Source organism: Macrobrachium nipponense, chromosome 8 (assembly GCF_015104395.2).
Source record: "Macrobrachium nipponense isolate FS-2020 chromosome 8, ASM1510439v2, whole genome shotgun sequence".
Taxonomy (NCBI): domain Eukaryota; kingdom Metazoa; phylum Arthropoda; class Malacostraca; order Decapoda; family Palaemonidae; genus Macrobrachium; species Macrobrachium nipponense.
The window spans coordinates 65,560,473-65,581,207 of record NC_087203.1 but is presented as its reverse complement, the minus strand read 5'-3'; the positions used below and the strand labels follow the sequence as shown (position 1 = coordinate 65,581,207).

General features: G+C 39.1%; 3 protein-coding genes across 6 annotated transcripts in view; 2 read left to right on the top strand and 1 right to left on the bottom strand.

Annotated features, from left to right (window-relative positions):
• Positions 1-9,588, top strand: part of LOC135222814 (mitochondrial import inner membrane translocase subunit Tim8 A-like) — a 316,936-nt gene extending 307,348 nt beyond the window's left edge. The window contains exon 3 of the mRNA XM_064261120.1: positions 9,271-9,588. Coding sequence (XP_064117190.1) covers positions 9,271-9,447 — 177 coding nt within the window. The 3' untranslated portion in view covers positions 9,448-9,588. The remainder of the gene's footprint in view (positions 1-9,270) is intronic.
• On the top strand, positions 9,418-10,933 carry LOC135222812 (peroxisomal biogenesis factor 3-like). The gene has a single exon (XM_064261117.1). The coding sequence runs from the start codon at positions 9,566-9,568 to the stop codon at positions 10,751-10,753; it is 1,188 nt and encodes a 395-aa protein (XP_064117187.1). The 5' UTR covers positions 9,418-9,565; the 3' UTR covers positions 10,754-10,933.
• A 5,610-nt stretch (positions 10,934-16,543) lies between these two features.
• Positions 16,544-20,735, bottom strand: part of LOC135222808 (uncharacterized) — a 271,962-nt gene continuing 267,770 nt past the window's right edge. For all 4 annotated transcript variants that reach the window (XM_064261110.1, XM_064261111.1, XM_064261112.1 and 1 more), the window contains 2 exons: positions 18,762-18,903; positions 16,544-17,458 (listed from right to left, as the gene is read on the bottom strand). In XM_064261110.1, the coding sequence (XP_064117180.1) occupies positions 17,081-17,458; positions 18,762-18,903 (520 nt within the window). In that variant the 3' untranslated portion in view covers positions 16,544-17,080. The remainder of the gene's footprint in view (positions 17,459-18,761; positions 18,904-20,735) is intronic.

Here is a 20,735-nt window from a genome sequence, read left to right as displayed (position 1 = left end):
TATAATTTTTAGTTTTCTTCCTCAGGCTAGGCCTAAAGAGCAGAAGCAGCCTCCCCCTCGCTGTATTACAGAAAGGATTTTTCTTGATGGTCCTTCCCGGTCGCATGAATTTTTACGTTTACCCTTTGCTCAGAGGTTTGTGAGAGTGAGGGTGGACGTCACCGCTAAACTTTCAAAGGTGATCGGGGAAGGAAAGAGGAAGCTCTCTTCTCTTCTACGACACCGGAGAGTAGTTTATCAGGTGGCGGATGATACTTCATTCTCTCGACCCCCCAAACCAAATCCTGATTTTGTCCGACTTTCGGATCAACCCTTGCTTTCCAAGGCTTCGATCTCAGTCTCTATCGAAGACTTTATTGCCATGGAGTCTGTTATGAGCGCCTTACAAAAAGCTCAATCCTTCAATATGTAGATCCTGGGAGGTCTTTTAATGTATGTCAAGGACTCTGGGTTTGTTCCTCGCGATGCTCCTCTTTTTGAGAAATTCTACTCGTCTATTTCAATCGCTTCTCTACATCAGAACGAGCTTCTATGTAGGCCTTTCTCGTTTCTCTAAGGCCTAACCTGTATTTGTCACAGTTACCCTCTCCTGTTTCGGAGATTCAGAGAAACCGTTTGTTGTCCTCTTCTCCTTTTGGCAATTCCCTTTTTGATCTTTCTGTGCTTTCTGAGGTTTTGAAGGAACATCAAGGTGATGCCTCTTACCAAGAGCTTTTTCCTCTGGTTTTCCTCCCGTTTCTTCAAGGAGTAAGCGTAATTTTAGTGCCAGAGCTGCACCTTCTGCTCCAGCCCAACAGCCTCCTCCTTCTGGCTCGTTTTTCCTGAGTACATCTCAGGTTTCTGGTGCCTTGGCTTCCTCCTCTGGCGCTCACCCTTTGAAACGCAGGGGAGGTTGTTGGCGTGGATCTAAGGGCAGAGGAAGAGCTCAACCTCCAGGAGGACCTTTTTCTTCTTTGTCTTGCGTAAGAATTTTTGGAAGTTGGAGTTATTACCTCGCCCGGAGACCGGAGGAGGAGCTTGTCTCTCTCACCATTGGTCAGCTTGGCAGGAGGGAGCAGTGGATGCTGGGGTAGTGGAGGTCCTGAAAGTTGGTTACAATATCCCTTTTGTTTCGAGACCTCCACTTTCCAATTGTCCTCTCGAGTTCAGTAGTTATTCTCCTCACTCAATTAGGGGTCAAGCCTTGGAGAAGGAGCTTTCGGCCCTCTTGGAGAAGGATGCCATAGAGCGAGCTCCTCCTCCTCCCCCCGGGTTTTACTCACGGGTGTTTGTAGTTCTAAAGGCCTCAGGTGCCTGGCGCCCCATCATAGATCTTTTGGTCTTGAACAAGTTCATTCTAAAGTCCAAGTTCTGGATGAAGATGGTTCAGACTGTTCTTTCATCCATCAGGATGGGGGACTGGATGATTTCCATCAATCTGCAGGATGCTTATCTGCAAATCCCCATCCATCCACAGAGCAGACCTTACCTTCGGTTTTTCACAGACTTGGGAGTTTTCCAGTTCAAGACCCTTTGTTTTGGCCTCGCCACTGCTCCACAGGTCTTTTCTCAGGTGATGGCTCCTGTTTCTGCTATTCTGCATCGGTTAAGTGTAAGGATGCTTTGGTATCTGGACGACTGGCTAGTTCAGGCCGAATCTCTAGAGAAAAGTCTCGGTCGAGAGAGATAGTTCTGTCTCTGTGTCGAGTTGGGCATTTGTGTCAGCTTCGACAAGTCAAATCTAATCCCTTGCCAGATCATGACTTATCTGGGGATTTTTTTGAATTCCCAGGTTTTTAGGGCTTCTCCCTCTCAGACACAGATAGACAAGCTTCTAAGCCTGGTCGAAGAATTTTTGTCCTCCTTAATGCAGCCAGTTTCTCTTTGGAGGACTATCCTGGCCCATTTGTCATCCCTCATCCAACTGGTTCCCAGAGGTCGTCTCAGAATGAGGTCCCTTCAGTCGACACTTCGCCAGTCATGGGATTTCATGTCCGAGGACACAATAGTCGTCACCTCTCCACAATGTTGGAAGGATCTCCGTTGGTGGATGCAAGTCAGGGACGTCTTCTTTCATTTCCGCCTCGGATCAAGGTTGGGGCGAGCACCTTGGCTCCGAAGCAGTTTTGGGCCTTTGGTCAGAGGAAGAGAGGATCATGTCAATAAATTGGAGGGAACTAAGGGCAGTGTACCTAGGCCTTCTTTCATTTCAGGATCAACTGTCGGAGTTGGTTGTAGCGATCTTCGTCAACAACACCACAGTAGTCTCGTCCTTAAGAAACCAAGGTGGCACACAGTCGGACCTTCTCACTCAAGAAGCCTGATCAATCCTGTGTTGGGCAGAAGACAGGAGGATTACGTTGGTCCCTCAGTTTATCCTGGGCCATCACAACGTCTTAGCAGATGCCTTGTCGAGACTGAACGAAGTTCAAGGGTCGGAATGGACACTTTGCCAGGAAATCTTCGACAGCCTCAGAAAGAAGTGGCCTGTCACAGTCAATCTGTTTGCCACCCACTGAATTTTCGGCGCCAGATCTGTTTCGCCCCTTACCAGACTCCTCAGAGTGCCAGGACAGACGCTCTTTTGCAGGACTGGGAGGGCCTCCAAGCCTATGCATTTCCTCCGTTCGCTCTGGTGAGGTCAGTCCTTAACAAAGTGAGGGCAACCAAGCATCTGGATCTCGCCTAGATCGGCCCCTTCTGGCAACAGAAGGAGTGGTTTCCCGCCCTACTGGAAGCACTGGTGGAGCCCTCCACTCGTCTGACAGAGAGACTAGATCTTCTCAAACAACCCCATTTTCATCGATTCCATCAGAGGCTCCACATGCTTCATCTTCATGCCTGGAGACTGTCAGGAGATTCTCCAAGCATGAAGGGTTCTCCTCCAGAGTGGCTCGACAGTTGGCTCTTGCCAGACGGCAATCAACCACGGTAAATTATCAGGCTAAATGGTCAGTTTTCAGACGTTGGTGTAGGTCTCAAGGGCATTCAATTTCTAGACCTTCCTTACTGAAAATAGCAGTTTTTAGTTCATTTACATCATGACGGGCCTGTCACCTTCGTGCATTAAGGGTTATAGGTTGATTTTTTCCTATGTTTTTAAGGCGATGCTCCCTGAAATCTCTTCATCTTAAGTTATTAGAGATTTAACCCCTTCGCCACCGCCCTGCGTCATGGCTGCAAATGCTTGCATACCCCATGAGACCCCCTGTCGACTGCGAGTATCAATCATTACTTGCTCAATAATTGCAGAAGTAGGAACAGTTATAAAGTAGTAGAAATAGTAGTAAAGTAGTAGAAATAAAGTAGCAGAAAAAGTAGTAAAGTATTAGTAAAATAGTAGTAGTGGTGATAGCAGTACTAGTTTTCTTACTGAAACTGTTATTCCTAGCTTTCATACAGAAACAGCGTATACATCAATGAATGTTTACGGCACTGGTAATAATAATAATAATAATAATAATAAAACAGTAATAATAGTAATAATAATAATAATAATAAAAGCAACAGCATCTCGTGACCAATAGTTATATACATATGGGGCAATTTATTCACCCCCATTATCATCAGCAAGCTATGAAAAACATACATCTCATCACAAGTAACAGGCCTCCATAGAAGTCCTTTCACCTTACGCTTCCTGTTGAGTGAAAGTACTACTCTGCCTGAACATTCATCCATTCACACAATTTGTCAATTACATCACCACAAAAAAGGGAAAAAAAATGCATCACGTAAGCAGGTGAAATCTGGTGAGTAAGCAGGAATCCCATTGTCACCCTCTGTGAATCAGGGGATGCCTGGGTCTGGGCGCAAGTCACAAGATGGATCAGTTATGAACCGCCAACCTTCATCAACAAGAGGTTCAGTGTCTTCCAAACACTTGTCACTGTCAACCTCTAAGAAATTATCACTATAATCATCATCTGATAGATTTGGCAGGTACTCAGACCCTGACTCTGAAACACTATCATCTGACATGATACTGAAAAAAGAACATATAAAATAACTGCAATCAAAAGGGAAAAAGGTTTAGAATTCAAATCTACATGGTTTACGGACAAAATCGTGATCATCCTTCTCAGATAATAGCCTGAGGCTCACTAGCATGTGTTGGCCAGTACCCCTCCTAATATCCCATATGAAAATGACGTCACGACGTCCATTGGATGCTCATTGGTTAGAATGAATTGTGGGTGGAGCTTCAGCACCTCTCTCGTACACAATACTGTCTGGAAACCATCCAAGCTGAAGAAAACGCTTTGCTTTTCTAGGAGGGATGAAAGACGTACAAGTGTACGTCGCAGTCTTTTATTATTGGACTGTAAAAGACGTACATGTGTACGTCCCAGTGCTGAAGGGGTTAATTCGATCTTTTTCCCTGTCTCGACCCAGTCCACAGTGTTCTCCTCCGACATGGGACGTTAATAAAGTCCTTCAAGCCTTAAGGTTCCCTCCGTTTGAGCCTCTGAAAACGGCCGATTTTAGGGACCTCTCTTCTAAGCCAAGAGGGTGGGTGAACTGCAAGCACACTTTTTCTGGTTGCCAGATCTGGACAAGACATTTTGTCATACCTTCCCGAATTTGTCGCAAAGACTGAATTGTCTCATAATCCCATTCCCAGGTTTTTCGTTTTGAAGTCGCTGGTCGACTTTGTTGGTAATTTAAATGAAGAATTAGTTCTTTGCTCTGTTAGGGCGCTCTCATGCTATTTACATCGCATGAAGGACATTCAGGGTCGTCCCTATCATCTGTTTGTTTCATCCCAAAATGTCAAGAGACCTATATCAAAGAATGGTGTATCCTTTTTCCTCAAGAGATCCTGTTATTAAAACTGGCGGTTCGGCTGCCTGTGAGGCCAGGCGCTGAGAGCACATAGTATAAGAGCAGTTGCTACATCAGTAGCTTTTATGAAGAAAGTCTGTCTCAGTCCCCAAGGTGCTTAAGGCGGCGACTTGGTGTTCTAATTCTGTTTTTGCCTCTTTTTACTTGAGGGATATTTCTCTAGTTCTAGGCGACCTTCCTTCTTTGGGCCCGTTGGTGATGGCCGGACATGTCATCAGACAGGAGAATTAGGTAGTCTTCCTGTTTTATGTTTGGTTGCTACCTGTATCTTATTTTTGCTGTATATGTTTTTTTTTTTTTTTTTTTTTTTTTTTTTTTTTTTTTTTCTTTATAACTTTCGGCAGTTTTTGGTTTAGTTATAATGGGAGTTAGGCAGTTTGGTATTTAAGTGTTGTTGATGACAAGGGCTGGCTGCTTGACAACTCGCACTGCTTCCATTGACCGTCTGACATGGGACCAGCCACTGGGTTGTCGGCACTGGCGACTACGCTTCTCCCAAAGTCGATGCTGACCTAGGACTAGCCACTGGTTCGCTTGTCCTGACGACTCATGGTTCTTCCATTGTCTTTCTGGACAGGGAATTAGTCAATGGATCGTCTGCTGTCATCTGGTGACTCATTCACCATTTACTTTTTTTCTCTCCTGTTGTCTCGGAGTCAGACACTCATGCGAGATCAGGCGACATTTAGTAGCTCTTGAGTAGTTTCTTGTTGACAAAGTCGGTTGCGTTGATACACCCTCTGGTGATCGTTTAACATGAGACCAGTTTGGACTGTCAGTTACTCATCCTTCGGGACTGAGTCGCCTTTTTGCTCCACGATCCATTCTCTTCGCACTGAAAGCTCGAGTCAGGAGTTGCTCATGAGCTGATATCGCTGCTGGCGACGTTGGGTTGCGTTGATACACCCCCAGTGTTTGCTTAGCTTTGAATTGTCCAGGCAGTCATCCTTCAGGGAAAGAGTTGCCAATACCCGCTCCTTTCTCTTGGCACCAGACATTCATGAGAGAGCAGGTGTCGTTGGTGGTTGTAGCTCTTGATGAAGTCATCAGGGTGCAGCCTTGTCATCTGACTTGTCACCTGACTTTTGTACAGACGGACTGACTATGCACTTACTCCTCGTCCTTTACTACTGCAGTTCGGCAGCATTATGGTAGGAGACTTTTGAGTTCTTAGTATCTTAGACTTTGGGTTGAGTTTTTAACTGCATATGATATATATTTCATTGTTGTTTTATGTCTTGTTATTATTTTTCTCTTCTTATTCTTCCTTTTCCATTAATTGGATTAGGTTGGTTCCTCCTATTCTGCCCGAAAGGGAAATTTTACTGAGATTCCCTCCTTTTCAGTGTGGTTAATCAGGCTAGATAAATTATATTAAAGTAATGTTTATTAATATGGAATTTTTATTATAAAATTAATGTTAACCCTTAAACGCCGAAGCGGTATTTTAAAAATTGTCTCCCGTATGCCGGCGGCGTTCGAGCGGATTTTTTTTTTTTTTTTTTTTTTTTTTTTTTCTCTCCAAAAAATTACAGCACACTTAATTTCAAGATTAAGAGTTCATTTTTGGCTCCTTTTTTTTTTTTTTTTTTTGTCATTGCTTGAAGTTAGGTATGCAACCATCAGAAATTAAATATCATTATCATATATAAATATTGGGATATATGACAGTGCAAAAAAAATTTCATATATAATTGTACACAAATCGCGCTGTGAGCAAAACGGTTAAAGCTAACGAGTTAATTTTTTTCCGTTGTATTGTACACTAAATTGCGATCATTTTGGTATATAACACATTGTAAAACAATCAAGGCAACACAGAGAAAAAATTATCACAAAATGATGCATGAATTCATAATGCGCGGACATAAAAAAAAACTTTTCAAAAATTCACCATAAATCAAAATATTGTGCTAGAGACTTTCCGTTTGTTGCAAAAACGAAGGTAATTGATTGAATATTACTAGACTGTAAGTGTTGTAGCTTACAATTGCAGTTTTCGACCATTTCGGTAGAGTTAAAGTTGACCGAAGGACGAATTTTTTCTATTTATCGTTATTTATATGAAAATATTTCAAAACTGATGAAACCTACAACCATAGGTTGTTTTTAGTTGTATTCTACATGAAATTTTGCACATTTTCATATATAAAACTTTATGTAACAGGTAATTTAAAATGATACAAACATTACGACAATCGGACGAAAAAATTTTGATTTTTTCGGAAGTTACCACGCGGACGTAAGGAAAAATTTTATTTCATAAATTCACCATAAATCGAAATATTGTGCTAGAGACTTCAAATTTGTTGCAAAATAAAGGTAAATGATTGAATATTACTAGAATGTAATAGTTTTAGCTTACAATTGCGTTTTTCGACCATTTCGGTCGAGTCACAAGTTGATAAAAGCTACAACCATGGGTTGTTTATTGTTGTATTTTACATGAAATTGCGCACATTTTCATATATAAAACTTTATGTAACGGCTAATTTAAAATGGTGCAAACATTACGACAATCGGACGAAAAAATTTATGATTTTTTCGGAAGAGTTACCTCGCGGACGTAAGGAAAATGTTTTTTTCATAAATTTACCATTAATCGATATATTGTGCGAGAGACTTCCAATTTGTTGCAAAATGAAGGTAAATGATTGAATATTAATAGAATATAAGAGTTTTAGCTTACAATTGGTGTTTTTCGACCATTTCGGTAGTCAAAGTTGACCGCAGGTTGAAATTTTGGCACATCGTTATTTATATGAAAATATTTCAAAACTGATAAAAGCTACAACCATGAGTTGTTTTTTGTTGTGTTCTACATGAAATTGTGCACATTTTCATATATAATACTCCATGTAATGGCTAATTTAAAATGCTGAAAAAATTATGTCAAAGTGACGAAATAATTTCTGAGATGTGTTGCTGATAGTTTTTAGTGCGAGAAGAAAGAAATTAGCGCTTGCGCGCCTGGTTAACAATTTTAAACAAAACAGTGCCTTGATCCGTGAGCTCCCATCATTCCCCATGGCGCGTGATTCAAAAGTTTTCACCTAGTAGGCCTATAACTATTTTTCTGCAAATTAAAAAAAAAAAAACATTTTTTATATCGACGTACCATACGTCCAATCGGCACCCAACAGACAATTTATATCGACGTTTAAATCGCCCAATCGGCGTTAAAGGGTTAATAATACTTACCTGTATAATTTATCTAGTCCCACCCATCCTACCCTACGATCTGCCTATCACAACTGATTTTCAAGGGAAGGTTTTGTAACTGTCAGCAGCAGTGTTGCCAACTGGTGGACAGAATAGGAGGTATCAGGGTTGCCAATGTGGTAAATTTTGGTGCAGTTTTTGGGGATTTAGGGCTAAATAAATTATACAGGTAAGTATTATTAATATTAATTTTATAATAAAAATTCCATTTCCTGACTTGCAGCATGAAGACAAGCAAAGTTTCAACTTATGGTAATCGGATTTTGTAAGCAGTGCTTTTGGATTTTAGCTGCGAGATTTCTGCTGAATGTATACAAGGTAGTAACATGACAGAACAGTCTCATTATGATAACATTTTGAAGTCACCCAATATAAGCCCTGACTCATGCATTCATTACCCCCAGCCCAGATATACAGATATGAATTATCATTTATTATATGTTAGAGTTTTGCACCCTTTCACTCTTGTCACCAGGGGATGATCTCTCTCTCTCTCTCTCTCCCCCCCCCCCCCCCTCTCCATTACATTTCACTTGGGTGCACATAAGAAGGCAAGAAAATTCAATTAAATGAAGTCGCAGGGAGTGTGAAAAGTATGGTTTTGTTTCCTAAATAGGGATCTATGACCATCTGTGATTGCAAGATAATTTTTTCTAATACTTTGTACAAAAGTGTACCGTTAACAGTGATTGAAAAAAATTACTATTGATTGGGGAGTGTAAAAAGTATGGGTTTATTTCCCAGATTGGGATGTAGTATATGTAGTTTGCAATTGCAGGGTAATGTTTCTCTAGTGCCTTATTCAAAAGTGTAAGGTTATATATGAGGCAAAGCACGAGTCAAGTGCAAAGATTCAAAATATCATGGTGCTGATGCATTTTTTATGGTTTTGAAATAGTAAGAGGACATATGAAAAGGTGATACTTTACTATGACAAATTCATCCAGTTTCTCTTAATTTAATTTGAGGAACGGAATAATTTCTTCTGTTATGTATTGGATACTATGCAATATTGCTAATTTGTAAAAAATCAGTTGAAAACCCTTGCAAAGTATGACATGTAATTTTGCCATATCCTTTATCCTGAATTTCTTACTTTAATAAATTTCAGAAATCCATTCAGAATGTATTAATTGACCTTATTCCTTATATAATGGCTGTCATTAATGTGTACAGTATTTACTAAAATACTTTTCATGTTACTGAAAAAGATTCTTTTTTCAGTTCCTTGTTCATGAGTTGACGGAAAAATGCTGGGATAAATGTATGGATCGCCCTTCAACAAGACTGGAATCCCGCACTGAGAGTTGCATCAAAAACTGTGTTGAACGCTTTATTGATTCTAGCAATTTTGTTGCAAACAGACTCCAGAAAGTATCGTCATCTTCAGGCCACATGTAATTCAAGAATATTGTGCGCAGCTAAGTAGTGTGAAGAAGAATGCAACTGTGATTTTGTAAATTATCGGTACATGTGCTACATTTATTGAGCTTTGTGGATAACTAAATAACTTTTCAATATGTTTACTAGAATAAGAGACTTTGTATATAGGCATAGGAGGAAGTTTTTAATAGGTACAGCTGTTGTTGGTGGTATTGCCCTTTTAAGTCGGTATGCAGAGCACAAGTTACTTGAGTGGCATGATGCACAGACAAGAATGTTACTTCAAAAGCAGAAAAAACGACAACATTATGAGAATACACAGAGAACAGCTAATACAACAGTCATGAGTTTAGCAGGTAGCTTGAAGGAGCTTGTGACAAAAGACCTAGATTCTGAAGCTCTTCTTCTAGCTATCAGGGAGCAGCCACAGCACAAGCACAGCATTTGGCAACAACTTAAAGTTATAGGATTTAGCCGTGCCATATCAGTTGTTTATGTATCAAGTCTGGTGGCTTCTGCTATACGTGTACAATTGATGCTTCTCGGTGGTTATACATTTGGTGACCTAGTCCATGAAGGTCATGCAGGAATACCAATTTCTCAAGGATTGCAACAGAAATATTTGGCTGCTGTCCACTTTCTGGTTGAAGAAGGGGTTCCCAAACTTACACAACATGTGACTCGAGCTGTGACAAAAATAGCCACTGGATTACCCCTCACTCAGCAGTTAACACTTTCACAGTTGGAAGCTGTTTTCCAAGAAATCAGGCTATTGTTAGCTGGGGAAGGAATTTCTCAGGAAATTCCAGAAAGTAAGTCTTGTAAATTGGAGAACTGGACAAGCTATGTGTTACAGGTGCCACTGCCTCCAGAGGATGATTCTTCAGAGAGCAGGGTTTTGTATAATATGTTGATTGAGACTTGTGATATTCTAGGCAGTGAAGATTTCAGTATTGTTATGGACTCGTTAATTCAGCATGGTTTTAACCACATTTTTGATAGATTGGCAGATTTCTATCCTCTTAATAAGCCCCAGCAAAGCTCAAGTGGTACTATGTACAATTGGGTCAGTAATATAAATCGAGAAGAACCTCTCAGTGTTGCAGAAGAAAACAACTCTGCCTTGAAAATCAGCCCTCCCCAGGGGGCATTTTTGAGCAACCATACCCTGGCTGTTGCAAAACTGGTGCCAGTGTTATCTGGAATAGTTCATGGTGCTCTTTCTCCAGCACCTGGCCAGTTACTACAGAAAGTATTAATGGAAGAGAAGCTTGAGACATTAGGTTTTAATGTTTATGATGCATTTGCCGTGCCTCTTTGTTAGTAGAATGTAGAACAGTCTGGAAAGTAGGGTTAATTTTTAAATGTATGCCTGCAACACGGATGTATCAATTCAAATTGTAATTGATAATAGTATTGTGTGTTTACATGTTTAGCATTTTTTGTACACTTAGTGATGTATTAAATATGGAACATTGTATCAATACATTTGTCTAAAACAGTATTTATGACTTTCACTTCCTGACACTTTACTTTTGTGTACCTAACGAATCTTGAAGATATCAGTTTTATATATCACTGCATATAGTTTATGGTTTTTGCAGGACATATTTTTAAACAATGAAATTCGATTACATTGGAAGAGAAGAAAGTGAGTTATGGAGGTTATGATGGATTGTTCTTTTTCAAGAACTGCATTTGTTTTTCCTTTTCATGCATGAACTGCAATATTTGGCTGAGAATTTGTCAATGTGGAACCACATTGTGATAAATTTCTGGGAATTTTTGTCTAGTATAATTTCAAGAATATATCAGGAGTGATAAAATATGCACAATATTACCAGAGATCCATATTGTTAAAAATTCTACAGTAAATTCTATATTATCTGCCATTTTGTTTTGAAAATGGATATTTTTAACAAATGTACTTAGGTAATGACAATAAAGGTTTGAGAGATCTATGCTATACTGTATGTCCAAGAAAAGTTAACAGGTAACTGGTTAATGAAGCAACATTTTTTCATGCATACCTATATTCCTTTTAATTTCCAAGTTTATGTTGATTGACACCCAGGAAAAAAAGAATAGAGCTTAATTAACACTGGCTTTCCAGAAAAATAGAGATGTTTAACATTTGAGCTTAATTAACACTGGCTTTCCAGAAAAATAGAGATGTTTAACATTTTGCACATGTTATTCTGTTAGTGGAAGTCGTCTTCAGAGCTGAAGAGGCCCCTGAGTTATGAGCTTCAGTTTTATGATTTCTTCATCGAAACCCATTTTAGAATTTTGTTTAGTTAGCGTTAATTACTTTTCAGGTATTTCCCAGATATAATTGTACAAAACTTACAATCACAGAGAGATGTGCCTTTGTGGTTTGTATCAGTCGGCTTCAGTGAATAATTAGGGTTAGATTCATTTTTTAAATGAACTATTTTGAGTATAAAAAGTACTTGCTTAAATGCTCACACATTCTTGTTAACATTCCTCTAATATCTGGTGCTCCTTCAGGTGAATTGTACCACTGACCCAGTGGATTTTGTCTGTTTCTGTGTACACTTTTAGCTAACTATTGGGTTATTAACTCGTAAGTATGTTTTTAAGAATACATTTTTTATTATTAGTCTTTTATCTTAATTTGATAGTTTTCTTAATGTCAAGTATAATTGTTTCAAGTTGTCTCCTGCTACTCTTTCCTATTTTGAAATCTGCTGTGATTGGCTGTACTTCTCAACTACAGAGAATGTCTTTGATGCAATGGGGGTTCGTTATATTTTACTTCTCTTGCACTGAAAGAAAATTGGATTTTTCCAGTGACTAAGTAGAATGTCTTTCTCTTTCTATATTCTTATAGATTTTTTATTTAATTTGTGAAAGCCCCTTTCTTTATAGTGAGCTGTTTATGTACTCCCTCCCACTTTTAGTTTTCTGTAAAAGAAAACCAGTATTTAGATGACTTTGTCTATCCATCTGCACTTTTTCTGTCCATCCTCATATCTTGAAAACTACTGAGGCTAGGGGGCAGCAAATTAACGGTACATTGATCATTCACCCTCCAGTCATCGAACATACCAAGGAGCCCTCTAGCCTCATTAGTTTTTATTGTATTTAAAGTTAAAATTAGCCATAATCATGCATCTGACAACATTATAGGTCAGGCCACCACTGGGTCGTGGTTAAAGTTTCATGGGCAGCAGCTCATACAGCATTATACCATACTTAGTTGTTTTAATTTATGTGGTAAGTATAGAACAACAATGTTCGTAACTTGGGTTGTGCCTATGCTCTCCAGTGTTTAATTTAATTTTTTTTTGCTTAACTTCATTTACATATTTTTAAGGTATTCAACCAAGGATCTGTCGTACTGTAATTATTATTACTTAATTTAACCAATTCAGTTGTCAAATAAAGAGTCATTCTTTTTCTGTTCTTACACCATATGCAAACCCTCGGTCTTTTACGTTAGGAATTACTTTCAGCGTAGGCTGGAATATGGCCTTTAAATTTTTGAACAAGGTGGTTAGGCAGTAACTACTATCTGGTAGGCCCGCCTCCCCGGATGTAAACATCCCACTTTTGCTTTTGGTTGTCTTCCAATGAAGACGTATGTTTGTGAGCTCTTTCCGACTAGCCGTTCATCACAATTTACCAGTGGGATCTTTCTTTTATTATTTTGAATACGTATATATATATATTTTGTTTGATGTTCATTATTTTTCTCCTTTGTCAAGGGTCGGCTGCAAGGGTGTGCATACACCCTTATTACCTATTTTAACGTTAGGGCGAGACAGTATATTAATTTGAAATTTATGCTTACATTTGGAAATTACCAAGGGAACTACGGAGGTTGTCCTTTGTTTTTCTTCCAGTATTTCCTCTTCTCTTTTGTTTTTTCACTAGCTTACTGGATGAAGAGAGGGGGGGGAGCGTGTGTGGTGTTGGTATTTGATGGATCTCGTCTGCTTATGGAGGGCGGTGCCCTTGGATGCGAGAGTATCCATCATTTTTAATCTTATTTTCATTCCATTACAGGGTAACAGTGGTGATAGTTAATTACAGCAGTAGATGGTTGGATATTTCTTCATGTTGGCTATCCTACTCTTGGAATTGTACTTGTAATTTGGTAGCATGCAGTGATATTGGTCCTCAAGTCTGTGTAGTACTGTTTCCCTGCTGAAAATCATATTAATTTGCCGCTGTTATCCTGGAGTTCCATCACTGGACAACACCTTCGCAGCTGCCCTGTGATTATTAACGCTACTTCTGCTGGTAAATGTGCCTCATCCTGTAGATGTAGTCTTGGAGAATTTGGAGAAGTCAAGGAGGAAGAGAGCTTGACAAGTGTCGTCATCTTCATGTTCGTAATCATCATATTTTTCCTCAACCTCCTCCCCTTCGACCTCTAAGGTTCCCTGCTTATGAAGAAGGTATTTTCACCCCCCCCCCCCCACAAAAAAAAAAAAAAAAAAAAAAAAAAAAAGTTTTGTCACGGGACTTATAAGGGTCTGCCTCCTCGAACTGAGGAGGCAGTTGGGTCTTCCGTTGTCTCGTCTGTTCCTTCGGGAACAAGAACTGTCACTCTGTCTCCAGGGTCTAGCTTGTCGGGAGCCATGGAAGCCCAGACTTTCGGTTCGCACTTTACTCCTAGTCCTAGAGGTTCTGCCCCTAAGACTAGTTTCGAGATTCCCCAAGTGCACTTAAATCTATGGAGTCGTGTACATCTAGAATCGATGAAGCTAAATCCGCTCACCGTCACAACTCACGGAGCAGAAGAAATGAGTCTAGTTGCTCAGGTGACTCGCGCTGTGACGGTGATCGCTCGGTACCCAGGGTTGACATGACTGTCCCGAGTGACCGTGCACGTGGTGAGACTGGTAAGAGGTCTTCCATTCAGTTCTCTATAGAGGCTTTGGCCCCAACGAGGACTGGGATGAGTGGGAGGACGGCCAGTCTCGGTGGCGGCAAGAGTTTCTCCTGCCGTAGGAGAGCTTCGTAACCCTCCTTGGGAAAGCATTTTCTGGAGGGCGAAAACACACTTCTAGACTCGTGTCACAGCCATCACCGCAGGCTGATGGCTGCCTGTGACTCGCTTCTGCTAGTTCTGCTAGCAAGGTGAGCAAGAGCATCCAATCTTCCTCACTTAGTCTTCCTACTTCTTATGGCTACACCGGGAGGGGCGAGGTGAATAGGAGGGATCCTGCAGTGTTTTCTCTGCAGGATCCCTCAACGTCGAGGGACTACGTTCCTGGAAGGATCTCAGGGTCCCATCGGATGTACATCCACATCGTTGAGTAAGGATCTTTTGTCAGTGACAGAGACCTCTCACCTTCTCGACACCTGGTGTTTAGATTCTTAAGATTCGAACATCTGGAGACTGTTCTCCCTGGCTCTTTCTGTCCTGTGTTTTTCCTGGTCTTTTTGTCCTTTGGATGGATTCCAATTCGCAGTCCCTATGGGTTCTTGGGTTTTGGGAGCCTCGAGTGCATATTCTTTTGAATTTTACTCTCGTTCATCTTAAATGCTCACATGTAGGATTGGTTTTTATGCCTGTTCCTCCTTGATTTCTACAGGAGTTGAGGAGGGGGCCCTCCCCTTGTTTTGGACTTCTGTGATCTGCAAACACTCAGGCGAGACGAGAATTCCCCATAATTGTTATTAAAAACCCGGGCATCTCTCTGAATGCTTGAATTCCTTGGAATTTCTGGCATTCTCAGAGTGATTTGGTTTTCTGTGATTTCCAAACACACTGGCAATGGGTATTCCTGATAATTATTACAATATAATTGAGACCGGCTGGATCCCTAGGTATTGCTGGCGCTTACCGAGTGTTAAGAGCAAAAGTCGCTGCCATATGTATAAGGCTTGTACATCTTTTTGTAGTATTTTACTGTACAGGTATAAACATGGGCATTTGAACAGAAAATTTAGGTTTTGAAGAGATGTGAATACAAAGTGGTGAGATTTATGATTATTGCATTGAGAGGACTGTATTACATATGTTGAAATTGCTCAGAGTTAAGGTATCTAAAGGTTTATAAATAGTCCAAAAATATACTAAGGTTTCAAAATTCAAGATGGTTTGGGCTTGTGATGGGAAAATCTTGGAGAAAACTCTAGATTAAGTCTTCAACCAAATGAGGATTCAGATAGAAATTAAGTACAGGAGAGAGCGGAAAGAAGTCACTTCACTTCAGACTACGTAAAAACTAGACAAAAAAATAGATAAATAAAAACTTTAGTTACAATAATGAATCAAACAACAATATTGAACGGCTGCCATGGCCTCATAACTTTATAGCAATAATGTCAAAGCTTCAACCAGTTGTAAATGTCAAGGCTTGGAAGATAATTGAATTAAGGGAGTTTTGTCAGAATCCTAATTATTTTAATTTATTCAATTTCTGTAGTACTAGCATTTTTTTAAGGATCTATGAGAGCAGTCTGGTTAAACTTCTTAGTGATAATAAAAATTTGTATTTGGTGGGTATTACGTCCCTGTGAGACATAGGATTCCTAACTATATTCATGTAAGAATTACAGTGCATTTTCCCTTTCAAAAGTCATCTTTTCAACTATTATTGGTTTGCAATAATATAGGATATCAGGCCTAGAGACTGGCAGTCCATGAAAGTCTTTGGAGTTACTGGTTATCATTACCAATTGGATGGATTCCAATCAGACAAAAATATGAAAAAGCTGTGTCACTTCCCGTCTAAAGAGTGACTTGGCATAATTAAACTAAGAGGTTTTTACTTGGTAGAGAAATACAAAATTTATATTAATTTTACATTCCTGAAATGTAGTGCTGTAATTTTAATTTTACGGGAGTACCCTATTCTCAGCCCCTCTACCTGGTTTTTTGCTATGACTTATAGATTAATAAAGTATGAACACTTTTTTTAAAGAGGTTTTTAATGCTGAGAAAACTTACTGAACATGAAAAGGCCTGGTGTAAATAATGGTGAGAGGATTTGTTTTCCACACCTAGCCACCTTTCATGTAATAGTAATTGCTCCCTTTACTATTCATCAGTGTGTGGTCTGTATTGAAGGTGAAGCAAGTGATGAATGAAAACATTAAGAACATTTGAAATTGAGAAAATGAAAGTACAGCATCAGTTTACCCTGAGAAGACTTTACTTTAAGTCCTTAAGTACAAAAGTAATTCCTTAAGTACAAAAGTAGCTAAGTCACTCACAAAATAAATTTTATTTCTTTCAAAAGATTGTATAAAAATTCTTAAAAATAAATTATGTAGTGTAACTAGACCATAGATTCATTTTTAGACTTGGACATGCTGTCCAGAAGGATTTAATCTTGAATGAGTTGAACTTGAGTTATATATATGCCTGTGTTACCCAGTACAAAAAAGAAACTACATAAGCATGATACAGATTAATGAATAATAATTCAAATTGTAAACAAGATACAAATTATTGAAAGAGCATTCTGACTGTAAGCATAATACAAATTATATAATATCTCTCTATTATTTAAACTCGTAATGTATCATATCTATCTCTGCCATTCTATTCACACAATTTTTTCTACATTTTCCCACTTCCATTAGAATGCAGGTAAGTTTAGTAATAATTGATGTAGTAAATCACTTAGTTCATTTTTTTTCCTTTATAAGGTGTGGTGTTTAATAGCTATTTTTTTTTATTTACCATGTGTTCTGACAAATTGAAGGTTATTAGCTTAAGTCCTATAAATCCTCCAGAACCAGGCTGGCCCTTGTGGTAAAGGTCAAGCCCTGCAAGCCAGCCTGGAGATGAAAGGGAGACTTCCTGGGCATCAAAGAAAGGCACTGTCAGTTGAGCTACATCAGACCTCCTAGATGTTGGTCCAAACTGAACATAAGAGTTTGACTCAAGTGTTTCTCTGTTTGGGAGAGAGGCTTTAGTTGGGTCACTTGGTTCTTGCAATTTTATCTCTTTTCTGGCTTCGGGAAAGATGTCATTTTGAATCCAGTAACTCTCTGCAGGTACCAATTTGCCACTTGCATAATCAATGGGTGTTACATGTACCTGTAATAAAAAGAGCACTTCATTGAAAATACAAATAAATTGAATTTGTAACAAGTAATTAAAATGGTTTTAGGTTGTAACGTCTTGTCTATAATAATGGTTAGTTAGTGATGTGTTAGTCAAATTTATTATTGGAAAAGACGACTTCAAGAGCTAGAAAAATATTTGAGAACTAGAGTTTGGTTTTTTTATTTGGTTGTTAGATATAAAAGATATTTTAAGCTGACAGCAAGTAACATTTTTTCCAGCCTATTAACCTAGGGAGTCTGAGATTAACCTAAAATGACAGTTAAAAACCACTTGGGCAGTGAAGCAACTTTCCTGTCAAACTATGGCTGGACCTGGGTCCATTTTCTGACCTGTGATATGTATTTCTGATGTTAGGATGTACCATTTATAAACTTAAACTTAGTCTTCATCTCTTCTGTTTATTTATATGAATATTTACATTGGGTTCACTGTTTTGTACTTTAGATTTTTGTAGATATTTTACATACTTTAGCTGTTAAACTGAGAAATTTTGTTGCACTGTTCATTTGTAAGTTGCCAGGCCACCATGAAACCTTCAGACATGTTGGCCACAGTAACAATAAGTTGGCTGAACTCTCATTGCTGCTAGTACTAAGATCCATTCCCTTTTATTTCATGCCGATGATGCATTTCGTAAGTTGGATTGTTAGAGCCATCTTCTTGTGGGTTACAGCCAGACTAGGCTTCAATTAATTTCCTTCATTTACAAATACATTTTGTTTCATGGCAATACCAGGAATATAGTCATATTTCCAGGGAGGTTAGTCATGAACATCCCTAAGGCAGGGGCTCTATTGCTCATCACTAAATCATTACTAAAGGCACCTTGGGTTAAAACTGAGCAATACTTAGCCATGAGTGACTAATGGATAGACTTTTAGGCTTTGTAATGGTAGATAATGGTAGATTTGCATCAGAATACTCATGAGATTTTATTAACCCCTGACCACAGGAAAGAGAGATGCTAAGGCTGGTTAAATGATTTAAAAACAAAGATCAGTATGTAAAACAAAGCTAACTTCAATGAAATGTAACGTCATGAAGAGTGTGTACATTTTAACGTCCTGTTTTTCATAGTTTAAAGTTCAGGCCAAAATTTGACTAGTTAATGTAAGGAGATATTCAACTAGTTAAGATTAAATGGAAAATTCTCCTTGTTTTTTCCTTTCATCAGACTGCTGTGACAAAGAGGGTTTTGCTTTCTGTGTGGTCACCTTAGAATTTGCAAAGTATTATTAACTTCTTTTGAATTTGGATGGTTTTGCTAACTTACCTGCAGGTTAATATGAGTTTCCAGAGCACGGAACTTTACACCAGTTACTGTATGATTAGAAGGGCCTTCCAAACGATCAAGGTCAATACTGCGTTCATCATATGAGAGTCTCTTGTAGTTTATGTTCTTCTTGTACATAGGACTGTTGAGGAATACTTCATTTTAGAAAAATAAAGAAATTTCGTAAATCTTTTAACATTTGTAGAACAAGCTAATCATATTTTGTAGAATTAGTTTTTATAAGAATGCTACAAAATAAACATAAATGCAACTTACAAAATAATAAATTAATAAGTGAAAAATTAGAAATTAATAGTACTTGGAATTATTTCTTGAAGCATCTACAGGTTTGGAGGGACTACTGTCAACCCCCACCTATTCATGGTTCTGGGTTTGCCTGTTACCCTATTCACAGATTTTTCTGTGGAACATATGTATATCCACATTAATATCCACAGCCTTGCCGAGGATGGGGGGCTTAGGGTTCAGCAGCTGGGCCCTGATGCCTGGTGGGAACTGCTTTCTCGCTGGACCTTGGTGCCCAGCTGTTGATCCAACTAAATGAGTCAGCTCTTTTCCTTTTACTAAAACTTATCATCCTTCTGCTTCCTCCCCCTATAAGGTACAGATTTTATGTTGATGACTTTTGGATTGGTTTTGGACATGATTTGGACTTACTCATTGGATTTGGTGGAGGGTGAGGATGGTTGGCATGCCACCTCACCCATAGAACTCGAGTACCTAACGTGGTCGAGCGAGGGGAAAGTTTATATGTCAAACCCTTCTCTTAGTGCTGGGTCTGATCTCGACGGACATCATGACGCCATAAGCACTGAGGGTGGGGTGTATATCTGGGTGGTACCCCTAGGGCAGCCCTGTATGGGATAACACTGTCCTCTAAATGTGGCTCCATGGTGGGTGGGGGGCTACCTGGACGAATAATCAATTTACGTCTTATGGAGACATTAAAACCTTCTGTTGACGACTTGGGCAAGGATAAGGACAAGGAAAATTCTGGTAATTCCTCCATTGTGACTTTGGAGCCTTTTTCAAAGGACCTCCTTGTTACAAACATTTTATATGTGAAACCAGTCCCTTTAGACTGGAATTATGAAACAGTATTTAATGAATTTAGTAAATTTGGTAAAGTAAAAGAAGTAAGGAATAGACTTGGCAAAAATTATGGTTTTTTTTAATTCTGGGTATTTTTCAATAACGAATCGGAAGCTCACAGAGCCTACAGAGAGTTCAGATTAGATTCATTGAGTGTTGGACTTATAGAAGCACAAGAGGTCCCTAGGTATCTTGAGATTTATAGACCACCTAATGAAACTAAAGATACTAGTAAAATAACTAAAACCTCCAGATCACCAGACCCAGCTAAGTGGTTAATTATTACAACACATGGTGAGAGAGGCAACCTCTTCAAAGTGAAGAGGCTGGTAAGCCAGAAGATCGGCAATGTTGGGAGTCCTGAATTAACTCGCTTTGGACGTAATAGTTTTTTAGTTCATACCAAGACAGATATTCAATCGATAATGCTCCTAAATTTGAAGCTTAATCCTGAGGGTATGATAAAAGAGGTAAAACCTCACTATAATTTTAGTTACGCGAAGGGTGTTATCTTTAATGAAATGGATGAGGAGGAAATTTTGGAAATGTGTCCGGATGTGGTTTGGAAGGTTTTTAAAGTGCCCCGCTCATCGATGCTTATTTTAACATTTAAAAGTTCTTCTCTGCCATCTGAAATTATTCTTGATAGTGAAATGATGAAAGTTCGTCCTTATAGACCGAGAGTGCTCCAGTGCTTTAAATGTTTTGGTTTTGGACACTCCTCTAACGTTTGCACCAGAAATAAACTGTGAATCGTGTGGCCAGCCTGAGCACGAGGAATGTTCTGGACCAGTAATTTGCGTAAACTGTAAGGGTGAACATCGAGCCCGTGATAGGAAATGTAGTGCATTCAAGAAAGAA

What these genes read in the sequence shown, in the direction of transcription:
- LOC135222812 (XM_064261117.1), top strand. Translation starts at nt 9,566, where the DNA reads ATGTTTACTAGAATAAGAGACTTTGTATATAGGCATAGGAGGAAGTTT.